Here is a 12,864-nt window from a genome sequence, read left to right as displayed (position 1 = left end):
CTTAGTGCAAAGACTCTAAGTGGGAGTGAGTTATTTAAGAAACAAAGAAAAGGCGGACAAGGATTAGATTATGAACAGCTTTGGAAGCCAGAGTGAAGCACTTGGTGGCTGAGGATTTCAATATTAATAACAAAGTATCACTCATGCAATAGGATTTCTAATTGAAATACAAATAAGTGATAACTCTGAATGTGCTGATGATGACAAAATAAACAATACTGAAAATATTTTTAAATTCTTGATCAGAAAGGAGCATTTCTTTCCCCTTAAATTGAAAGCCTATCTTAAGAATTGTGACAATAGGCAGTTCCCACTGTGGCTCAGACCATTAAGAAAAGGGGGCATTATTGCCTGTCGTGGCCCAGCAAAAAAGAATCTGACTAGTATTCATGAGGATGTGGGTTCAATCCCTGGCCCCACTCAGTAGGTTAAGGACCTGGCATTGCTGCGGCTGTGATATAGGTCAGCAGCTACAGCTCAGATCTGACCCCCTAGCCCAGGAACTTCCATATGCCATGGGTGTGGCACTAAAAAGACCCCCCCCCAAAAAAAAGTGACAATAAATAAATGAGGGGAGGCAGTAATGTAGACAATAATGGAGCAATGACAGTGGAAATGATTATGTGCTGCTCCCAGCTTCTGGTTCATTTTCTCATAGTAAGTAACCTAGTACCACAAAGCTAGAACAAGAAAGTAACTGGGAGTCTGAAAATGAATGAAATCAAGTTCAGGGAACAATGATTATCAGTGTGCTCTTGTTTCAACAGAACTTTACATGTAACTCGTTTCCAGGAACATTCAAAAAGGAAACTGCTTTTGTGTCAAAGAACTGTATGCTTAGCTAAAAACCATTTTTGGCACAACAGAGCAGCCCTGGTTATCTCTGCAGTGGATTCCCCTTAAGTCTCTGAAGCCAGAAACACATGCCCAACCCGGCCAGCATGACAGATACAAACATTTTACAGGTTCACTGCAAAAGGCTGACATTTAGGTAAATGGTTCCATGGCCTGGAACAATTCATCATTAAGTCCCTATTCATGTATTAGCATTTAGCTGTTCAGCTTTCTTCACTGACGGTTTCCATCTCACTCTTTCCTAAGGTTTTCTACCTTTTTAAAAAGATTTTGGGTTTATAACAAATTGAAGGCATGTAGTATCAGACAGAGATTTCCGGTGTCATCACTTAAAAACACCAGAAATTCATAGTTTCCGGTAACCAGGACAAGGACTGCTTGTTATTAGCGTGAACATTTATTTTCAGTAACTTTTTTCACTAGAGTCAAGGTTCAAATAAGCATTGTGAAATCTCTGTGATACCTTCCCCTCTGTGTAAAGAAGTGCATAAAATCAAGATGAAATTAATTTTATCTTCACTTCGTGACAAAGCTGGCTAATTTACATATGAATTTCTAAACATGCCAAGACAAAAAACTATCAATCATTTGAGAACAAAGAGTTTGTGGCTGAGTTAGTGAAAGACTTCCTAAATATCTATGTGATGGGAGAAGGGGAATAACAAATTGATTTCAGCAAAAGCAAATTTTGACATGTACACAAAACTCAGCTGCATCTTACAGCAATGCAATAAATCATTGCCATCACTGCACTTACCATATATACACACCAATAATCACAAGAAAATAAAGCAAGGCTGACAAAGAATAGTGAGTGGGTAGGGTCTCCAAAGAGGCTGCTGGGTGGCAGTGCCATCTCACTCCTCAACTAAACTGAATGACAGTTGCTTATTCAATAGGATCCGTGTGTTTGCTTTCGTTTGTGCTGTCATCTGAGAAAAATGACGTATCTTCCAGACAGAACTACATGGTCCTCTGTATAGAATTAAACTTAACTGGGAGGATAATAACTTCACTCCTAAGTATCTGAAATCATTCTACAGTCTTGATAATTTGCAATTATACTTACACCTGATCTTTTTCTCATACCTGGTGACATATCTCATGAACAATGACCATGGTGACATCCAGCAAATAAGAAATAGATGAAACACTGGGATCCAGGAGTATTCTTTGTTCCACAAAAATACTTAGTCCCCAGTTCTCCATAGCAGCATACGGATGCTTAGGCACAGCTAAAAGATCTAGAAATAGAATAAAACAATTCCAAAGGCTTTAACAAACATATCAGACTCTAAATTCATATCCTACAAAAAGTCCAGAAATCCTAATTAGAAGGAATACTTGCTCTTTCTTTATAATTTTTTTTGAAATTAAACTACCTGCCATTTGTACATGACAGCAGATATATAGGCTATCACCATAAAGGCTGGCCATATCCATCCATCACAGTTCATTTTCAGACCCAGTGCTGTAGGAGGTTGGAAGTACCAGCACCATTATTGATGGACCTACCCTAATAAGTTGCAGAAAGTCAAGGAAACCAAATGCAGCAAGAATCTACAGGGTCAAAAGGCATTGTGCCTTAAATGAAAATATATTCAGCTCAATGCTGTGAATACTCTACTCTTGTTTTTACCTCTATATTGCTCAAAAAGAAAACATTGCACATCTAGTTTAAAAATGTAACATATTTTTAATTGCTTAATTCTAATTTATTTTTTGAGTGCTGTTAAAAATAGAATGTTACATGTATATACAGGTCATATAGAGAAAAGTATAATCGTAGATGTAGTGGCAAAAGGACTCTCAGGGGAACCTGCAGACTTTGGTTCTGGTCCTGCCTCCACCATTAACTAGACATATGGGGGCTTGGGATTGGCACATGCACACTGTGGTGTATGGAATGGCTGGTCAACAGGGACTAGCTGTGTAGCACAGGGAACTCAATATCCTGTGCTGATCTATATGGGAAAAGAATCAGGAAAAAAAAAATATGTGTGTACATGTATAACTGAATCACTTTGTTACACAGCAGAAATCATCACAACATTATAAATTAACTATACTCTATACTTCAGTAAAACTTTTTTAAAAACTAGATATATGACATCAGTAAATCACTTAATTTCTGAAAAAACACAATTCCCTCACCTATAAAATATGGTTATTGGACTTCATTATTTATAAAATCCTTTCAAGCTCCAAAAATCTATGATTAGATGATTCTAAGATTTGTTCTTATTTTCAAAGTTTGTGGAGGTATTATCAACTCTTGTTTAAGGTGACACAATAAATTCATGCTTTGATGTATTCCCTCCGCTTGAAACACAGAGCAATGATAAATAAAATATTAAAAGAAAAAAACTAAAAGTCATCTTCAGGCTTGGAAATAAACTCTCCAGGGACCAGAAGTGGTGCATACATGCAAAGTAGTGATTGCACAAGCAGTCACAAGCCTGCTGGGGTCTGGCTCCAGGAACAGGCAATGGCATCTGGGAACTGGCTCCCAAAGGATCCCCCGGAGCCAAAGGGACCTAAGCCAAGCCGATGGCATGTAGCCAGGAGCTGAGGTAGGGCATGTGTGCTCATAAGAAGGGCTGAAAATAGCTGGTGCTCAATACTTCTTGGGAAAGCTAGCAAGCAGCAATGTAAAAATTCGAACCCAGGCAACGTGGCTCCACTTCCACATATAACCCTTGGAGTAACTCCCTAGGATGCTAAGAAAAAAAGGTATAAGAATGGTTGCTGTAGTATTGTTTGTAAGAGTGAGCAGAGAAAACTACATGCCTTTTACTAAGATAGAGAACAAACTGTGACATAGTTCTAAAAAGGTAATTTTATTATGTTATGTAATTGAAACACCTAACAAATAGACATACTTCTACTTAAGATTTTACCTGGAGACCTTCCCTAAATATGAAGAAACTAGGCAACAGAACAACAATGTGGATACTCTGTCAACTCAGCAGATGGCAGTAGCAGGTCTGGTGTCACTTACTTGTAGGAACATGTGAATTTAGGAATACTTTTTCAGAACCAAACCTGTCCAAAACTTCTGTTTGCTGGAGTTCTCCAAGAGCCAAGAGTAGTTAGGTTCCCAAGATTAAGTGAGCAAATCAGGCCGTACACTGGGATATGGATTGACTCAAATAGCCCAGTGAGAAGACTCTAGACCTGGGCCAGACACAGAGTCTAGGATTTTGGAACAAAGAGGAAGGTATACTATAGGCAGTCATCAGACAGCAAAGGCCTGAGTAGCAGCGTAAGCAGGTGTGGTAAGGGGGCAGCTAAAGCTTGGTGCCAAAGATCTCAGACAGTGGTGCCCTAAGCAGGCAGCTGGTGACAGGATGGTTTTGAGGTCTGAGGGCAGAGAAGTCAGAACCTGAGTAAGAAAGCTGTACTTCAACCAGACAGGGGCTCTAGCAAATGAAGCCATATTCAGATAAAGGGACTGAGAACATTAAAATACAGAGGGATGAGTAACAGGAGGCAGCTTCTCAGACACTCACAGGCTTTATAATAGACACAGAGAATCATGTCTAGGCCTGGGAAAAGGGAAAAAAAGAGAAAATTTAAGAAATTAGATTATGTCACTACACACATAATAACCTTCTATCAAAGTACTAAAGAAACTTGGACTTTGTTCTAACAACTCTGGAGAGATATTTTAACTGTGCCTCTCTGCTCTGCACCTTCATCTCATAGATAGTTTAACATTTTAAGAGTGCCTGCAAGAAGCATATATCCACATAAAGACTTGTACACAAATGTTCATAAAAGGTTTATTTCCAATACCCCCAAACTGGACATCAATCTAATGTCCACTAATACATGAATGGCTAGCGTGATGTACAGCCATACAACATTATTTAGCAGTAAAAAGAAATACATGCAACAAACATGGGTGGACCCCAGAATAGTTATCATTAGTAAAAAGGAAGAAAAAAATACATATGCTGTATGATTCATGCCGTTTATATAAAAATCTTAGAAAATGCATACTAGTCTATAGAGTCAAAAAGCAAATCAGTAGTCACTTAGGGACACGGAGAGAAGGGATTAAAAATAGCCAACAGGAAACTTTTGAGGGTGATGAATAGGCTCATTATGGTGATGATTTCATGGGTGTGTACATATCTTAAAACATCAAATTGTACACTTTAAATATGTGCAGCATACTGCATGTCACTGTATCTCAATGAAGCTGTTAAAAATATATCTCTTTGGTAAGTGAAATATTCTTTTGCTTAACTTTGAAAATAATAAAATTTATTCACATTGAGTTAAATTATTTTAATTTTTTCAAAATAATTTCTCATGAGGCTATGTCCATTAAAATGTGCAACCACAACTCTTCGATGTGCCGAAAATAAAAGTAAGAAAACTCAAATGCTTCAGAATCCAATTTACTCAGAAATTCAAAGAAAATCCTGGATAAAATTATGCATAGGAATCTGCTTCCAATTAATGACTATGGTCCTAAAAACCATAGGCAGATAGCAAATATTCATACAAGACTAGTGAATGTGATTATATAAATTACCATTAAAAATCTTTCTCTACTTGTTCCCTTCAATGCATTATAGTTTGCCTTCTACCTTTAACACTATGTTCATACAGCTCTTGCTAAGTAAGATCACAAAATCTCATGGAGACCTCTCAGGTCTTATTTTTTTGATATTGCTGAGAGTTATCATACCATTAATTGGACTCTGTAATCATCACATTCATATTTCTCCTCTCCTTCTCAGATTAGCCTCTCTTCCTGTTGTTTTTGTTGTGTTTTGTGTTTTTAGTTCCTTTTCACCCTCTGACTTGTGAAAACCAAAGTTCTAGGATTTCCATCTGTGTGTGTGTGATTTTTTAACTGATTCTACAGGTTTTCTTTGAGTGTTCTCACCCACTCCAATGTCATCTGTCACTACCCACATGCCCAGATAGCTACAGAAGAAAATATCTAAGCACCTTAGTAGTAGACTCTGTAACTGATGGCTGGCCCCCCCTCCAACAATGTGCTATTCCTTCTAGAATAATCCCCTCCCCTTTAATCTAGCTTAAACCTTAAGAAAGCTTGGCAGCTTCCTCTTTTGGACCCTGGGGAGAATCAGTCACCATGAAAAATGTCCCACTACCCTGACAACACCATGCTAAGAAATTTTCAAAGAACCACCAAATGGGGTCTAATAATAACTCCAGTCTCCAGCATTAGTGACTGTGTTCTGATGCATAACTTTATGGAGGTTAATGTATTCTGCATTATTAAACAACCACTAGTAAAACCAGTGTGCAATATCAATCCTCTCTTTTCTGCCACAGTCAGATTCTGAGCCCACAGATCATCAGAGTTGTCATCCAGAATAAGATGCATTGGCCCTAGCTCTGGGCTTATCCAAATCCTGGCATCCTCCAGCTCAGATACGTTCTGCCACAATATCAAGCTCACACACCATGCTCTAAGAGTGACAGGTATAGAGGAAATACCATTTGAAGCACGACCGCAGAGACTTGTCAACTGTCCTGCCCTCTCCTGACACTTTCCCTTTTGCCTAAACCAGACTCCCTAGAGGCCTGGCATTCAGCAATATTTCTTCAACTGCCAATCCCTGCCTTCCATTGTCCACACCTAAACCTGTCAGTTCATTTTGAATTTGCCATCCCTTTGTTTATCTAAATAATTTGAAGCTAGTAAGAGAGTCCCTTCTAAGATCAGAATCCTCAAAGCCCCAGACTTCAGTCTTGAGCCTGGAAAAGCATAGGAAGTCCTGGAAGACAAGAAGGTGAACTACAAGGAAAGAAATATTACCCCAGACAACTTAAGAGCACCACCTCTGCAGCCAACCCCTCCAAACCTAAGCAGAAAACAGACCTGCTGCCAATCCCCAACTATGATCACTGGGGTGTTTCCCTCACACACTGGTCCCCAGTTGGTGTGAGATTTTCTCCTCAGAAAATCTAAAGAGCCATACATTAATCCTAGAAGTTTTGGTCTCACAACAGGAAAAAAATCTGTAAGTTTGTTTTTTTTTTTTTTTTCATGGGATAACTAATCTTTCTTGTTTTCCCTCCACATGTGGTATATTTCATTCATTCATTCACAAAGTTTGTTGAGTCCTTAAGTCACTTAGTGTAAATTTTTAATTCCCAAAGTAAGACTCTTCCATTTTTGGAATTATTGATTACATAACCCATTTATATTGTGTGCTAAATTGCTTTGCTGTGTGCTATTTTATTGTTTTAGGAAAATAAAAAATAAAACCTGTTCTTTTTGTTTGTCTTATTTTAAAACAAACAAACCAGCAAACAGAAAAACGACCTATGCTATTACGACACATATCAGTCAAAAAAGACACTGACAATGACCTGGCTCTCAAGAAACTCACATTCCAGCTTCAGATGTTGGGGAGGGCAAGTGGATGGGGTAGGAAGTAAAAAAAAAAAATACTTAACTAAATAAATAATATGAGATTGCTATTGTGACTATGATGAAAATAATAGAGGAAATATTAAAGAATACTAGGATTAGGGGAGATACTTTAGATTGAGTGGCCAAGAAAAGTCTTTAGGGAAATAGCACCTAAGCTGAAACACCAACCCCTTTGAACTTTTCACTCTAGGAAGGTCGGATATTTTTTATTTCAGTTGCTGCATTTCCGGTACCCAGTGCAGTGCCAAGCAGATGGTTGAGGTGTCAATAATTTATTACAAAATAAGTGAGCAGTTTCCCTTCTGATAACAAGTCATGCTGATAACAGCTTACGACTAGTTTTCACCTGATGTTACAAACCAAATATACACATAACCATCACCAATTCCCATCCAAGAAAGAGCATTAAGTGTGGAAGTTCCGGTCGTCACTTCCATGGGTTTACTCTTTGCCGTGAGAAGTGCTCTTCCATGACTTTTAACTTCTCCACAAAGTATCACCCAGATGCACTACCTCCAGGATAACAGACACAGTCTGAACTTTGTTCTGGTTCTTCCACCCCAAATACATTCTGCCCTCAAATCCCCAGGCTTCTGACCTAACTCTTCTTCTGCATGCTTCACCCTTTAAATTTCACCCTCATACTGTCTTCCATGATGTATCCCAGCAGCATCTCAGTCACAATCCAAGCTATCGTTGCAGCTTTGCTGCCCAGACCTTCTTGGCAGAGGGGAATAGACATAACAGTTAAAACTTGGCACTTCAGTGTCCACTCTGTTTAGGATCCAAACCCAGGTCCAACACTTACTGGCTGTAGAACATCAAATAAATCGTTCAAGTTCTCTCTGTTTCCATCTTCTCATTGATAAAGGAGGAATATTAATAGCATCCTCCTTGCAGGTTGTTGTGAAGATTAAATGAGATGGTCCATGCAGAGCACTTAGTGCCAAACATAAAACATGATAAAATCAGTGTCATCCCTGGTATCTTTCCAGTTCATCTCCATCTTCAGGAATTGGATGTGTGACAGGACTTAGCTTAAGGGAGAAAGAATCTTCCTTGTCTTTGAACAAACATAAAGTTTTGGCTAATGTGTTACATTACACATTCTGATGTTTGAATTGAAAATTCTGTTTATGATGTAAAGCGATATAGGACCTACCTAAAAATAAACCAAGAAAAAGTCATAAGATATTCCCATTTTATTATTTAAGGGCTCTAAATAAGTATAGCAGGTTAAAAAAAAAAAAGTTGTACTTTGATTATGCCATGACTGGCACTTGAAGATACTTATTTACATACGCATTTCATGCTAAAGTATAAAAATAAAACTCTGTGCTCTGACAACCATATGTGACTAGTATAAATATTAACTTAATTTGAAATAGTAAAGTTAATAAAATAAAATTCATAAAAGTTATCAATTACTCTTATTTATAAAATAAGAATCAACTTTTTCCTTCCTTTCTAGGGCATATTCAGAGTTTTGGGGGTGCTTTTTTTTTTTTTTTAAACTCACAAACAGATTAGGTTCTGAATGGCTGTTTTTAAAATTCATTTGACAAAGAGGAGTTTAAGATTTTCTATCCCTGGATATATTTCTGCCAAATTTAAGAATGAATCAGTCCTTCAAAGCTTTAAAACAAAACACACTTTCTCCTGATAGACTTTCTATGTGGGCATTTTTCCATCAAAAAAGACTAGTTTCAGCTACAGGTTTTAGCCCACAACAGAATTTTTCATCAGTATCACTTGTATTCACTAGCTTAGCATCTGAGTTCTCAGACTCCTAGCATTCTCCTGAATTAGCATTAGGCCATTATACACAATGTTTTCGCTGATCCTCCTGCCACACACTCAAAAGATTTTTTCTTTTCATTTCTGCAATCACTTTTCCTCGACACTTACTGATTACTGTCAACTGCAAAGAGGAACACTTTTCATGTTTTGTCTAATTCCCTTTTTCTCTGAAAAAGAGTTTTTATGCCAAAGGACTTATCCCACATTCACAAGGAACGTTTGCCATGTTCTCACCCATTTAATTTTTAAAATTAGCTCTACTTTCATTTTGCATCTTCTTTCAACACTTTCAAAACTCATGGTCTTTAATGGACATGTTTAGGCCTAAACATCAAAAACACACTAAATGATTCCTAGTCTCATCATCTAGGGACAGGCCAAATTGACTAATGCCTGTCATATAACAAAGATTTGCTGCTATCTAAGAGGATGCAGGTTGTAAGTAAAGGTTCTATTCTATGAAGGTTTCATTTATTATGTAATTTGTTCCTAAAATACTTATTTATTACACAGGCCAGACTGATCTGGACAATGGATATATAAACCTTGAGCAATAAAGACACAGTCCTGTTAAACACTCATGGGACTTAAAAACCAATGGGAATACAAACAATTTTAAAAGTATATATACTATAGATGCAGTGAAGGAAACTGCAGTGTAGTGTGTAGCCAGTGTGAGGACATGATGTAAAGGAGGCAGCACAGAACAGATTAAGAATATGGGCTAGGAAGCCATGAAGCCTCCATTCAAAACTCAATCCCATTACTTAGCGGGCTTGTTACTTAATGTTTCTGCCCCTCACTTTCTTTACTTGTAAAACAAGGATGATCATAATTGGAATGATCTCACAGGGTTACTGCAAGGGTTATTGTTGGACCACAACTCTTGAGCATCTTTCACATTTCTGTATGTCTACGAGCACAGATACTGTTTCATGTTCTAGACTATCTTTTTAAGGATATTTTTACAGCAAAAAGAGAGATCGTTTCCTCTCCAAAGCAAAAGACAGGAGAACATATAATAATTTATTTTTAAAAATTAGATTCCCTGGGCCCAGCGTTCCTCACCAATTAAATAATCCATTGCATACACAGGTATCACCTGGACTTCTTTGCATTGCTCTTGGGAATGGGGCCCAGGGAGCAAGCAAAAAAAAAAAAAAAAAAAAAAAGTTGCTGATAGTCTGGCTATTGTTATAGCTAGTGCAGCAAAGTTTTATTGCCTCTAATTCCGGAGTTTCATGTCTTCTTCCAACCTTTATGAAATAATGGCAGGCTGACTTGTCAAGCTTGCAAACGTGGTAAGATAAAAATCTCAGAGTCTTCATGGTTCTTGACAACTATGTGAGTTTAATACCCGTGAGGTGCTTAGAACAGTACCTAGCAAGTGGTAGGTTCTCAACAGCTGTTAGCTTTTGTGGTAGACAGAAAAAATGTCCTCCAAGGATGTCCCTGTCCTCATTCCCAGAACCTATGAATATATTAGATTACTCAGCAAAAAAGAATTAAGGACACAAATGGAATTAAGGTTGCTAATCAGCTGACCTTAGAATGGGAGCATATCCTAGATGATCTAGTGAATGCAACAGAATCACAAAGGTCCTGAAAAGGCAGAAGGGCTGGGGTCAGAATGAGGGACTGTAAGAAAGGCTCTGGAGGCCATCACTGGCCTTGAAATAGAAGGAGGTCACAAGCCAAGGAATGGGGGGGAGGGAGGACTTCTGGAAATTAGAATCGAAAAGAAAATTCACAGAGATTCTCCCCTAAATAAAAGTCTTTAGTGAGAACAGTATCAAACTGCCAACCTACAGAATTGTAAGATAACAAATTGGTGCTGCTGTAAGCCACTAAGTCTGTGGTAATTTGTTACAGTCTCCATAAGAAACTAATAGACTCTCATCATCATATTACCTCTATCACTATTACTATATTGATAAATGTATTATTCTGCTATAATATTACTATATTATATTAGGGTAATATATTACTATAACAAAGTTACTATGTTATTATCACTATTACCATATAAAAGAGGTCCCAAATCTTAACATAAGAAATGGGAAAGGCTTCCTGGAGAAAGTCCATTATGAGATCTGTTGAGTGAACATGAGTCAGCTGGAGGGAAAGTATATTTCAGGCTATGGGTACGTGTGAACAAGTGAGAGAGACCACAGGACTTTCAGTTAACAAAAACTGCATCAACTGAAGCATATAGTGACAAATCTTGTTTGGGACATGCTGAACCTCTGGAACATCCAAATAGAGATATTTAGGAAGAGGCTGAATATAGAGGCCTGATGTGTTGGGGGAGGTTTGGGCTGCAGAGGCAGATTTAAGAAGTAATAGAACAGATGATGACATGCTGAGCACAGAAAAGGGGCAAGATGCCGGAGCAGTACTGAGATTTAAGAAACAGGCTGGGGCGGGGGGGGATGGAGAAAAGAACACTAGCAGGCACTGTCCTCAGAGGTGGAGGGTTGCCAGGAAATGTGACATCATATCATTCTAGAGTAGTGACCCACCCAACAGGGAGACAAGAGTGGACAGCATCTCTGAGTATCTTAGGCATATTTATAAAACACAGATATTATACACTCAAATTGTTAAAAAAAAATTAATGCTTTCAGGAGTTCCCGTCATGGCTCAGTGGTTAACAAACCTGACTAGCATCCACGAAGATATGGGTTCGATCTCTGGCCTTGCTCAGTGGCTTAAGGATCCAGCATTGCCATGAGCTGTGGTGCAGATTGCAGACACAGCTCGGATCCCGAGTTGCTGTGGCTGTGGTATGGGCCAGCAGCTGTAGCTCTGATTTGACACCTAGGCTGGGAACCTCCGTATGACATGGTTGTGGCCCTAAAAAGAAAAAAGCCCCCCCAGCCAAAAAAAAAATTAATGTTTTTAAAGAATACTAACTTAGCTTCCAATATCATTTTCAACAGATTTTCAAAATGAATTATGAAACCTTTTACACAGACATAACACAAAATCTGTATGTGTTGGCATCATCACCTGAAGGGGGAAAGAAACAGTACTCTCTTAGGGCTCTCAGTAACCAGCCAATTAGTGAGTGAGTTGCTGAAGTGGGCCCATCCCACAGCCTAGAACTCAGAAGTCTTTTTTGTTTCAAAAGTCTGAGGTAGCTTGGAATCATTTTCCAGGTTTGGATAGCTCTTTGCCACTCTTTAATTGACAGATTCTGATTTCCAGCAGAAGAGAGTATAAAAATAGTACTATTTATAAATGAGCATTCTTAACTCTTGAAATTTGGAGTTGTCAGTAAAATGCATTCTCAAATTCATATGTACTTTAGACAGTCTAAGTACAGTGTGCTTAATCCTAAAAGAAATTATATATGTAAGTTTGGGACAGTGGAAACAAAGATTCATTGTGCCTTAAGGCCTATTTCTCTTAGCATACACTGTACTAGTAATACACACATTACTCAATAAAAAAAAAAAGTTGCATACATAGAATTCAAAGGAACCAATGTTGGATGCTTAACTTAAAACTGTCTAGGCATTATTTTCAAGCAAAAATTCAGGTACTTGTCAAAGCCCCTGAGTTGCCAGGAGGTTGGGGTGCAGGGAAATCACTGAAGCCCAATAGTTGATTTTTTAAAATCACTTCTTATTGTACAAGGTATTATCTGATATTAACTGGCATCTATACAATGGATGAATTTTCAGAGAGCTAGTAGTATAAACAGGAGATTCCAAAATTTACTCTGAATTTTAAAGGTTCCTAAGGGAAAACTCTGATGGTATTTAGGGTAATGAAGG

At 38.0% G+C, this 12,864-nt stretch overlaps 1 protein-coding gene across 8 annotated transcripts in view; it reads right to left on the bottom strand.

Annotated features, from left to right (window-relative positions):
- Window positions 1-12,864, bottom strand: part of TRHDE (thyrotropin releasing hormone degrading enzyme) — a 583,967-nt gene that overhangs the window by 186,775 nt on the left and 384,328 nt on the right. For all 8 annotated transcript variants that reach the window (XR_014803635.1, XM_084956344.1, XM_084956345.1 and 5 more), the window contains one exon: window positions 1,945-2,099. Coding sequence is in view for 7 of the 8 variants with exons in the window: in XM_084956344.1 (XP_084812470.1) it covers window positions 1,945-2,099 (155 nt within the window). In the remaining variant the exon portion in view is untranslated. The remainder of the gene's footprint in view (window positions 1-1,944; window positions 2,100-12,864) is intronic.

The sequence above is a fragment of the Sus scrofa genome, chromosome 5 (assembly GCF_054392235.1).
Source record: "Sus scrofa isolate SSC_HxYL_T2T_F1_AM1 chromosome 5, Sscrofa_HxYL_maternal_Yorkshire_Landrace_v2.0, whole genome shotgun sequence".
NCBI lineage: Eukaryota > Metazoa > Chordata > Mammalia > Artiodactyla > Suidae > Sus > Sus scrofa.
This window is presented reverse-complemented; position numbering and strand designations above follow the sequence as displayed.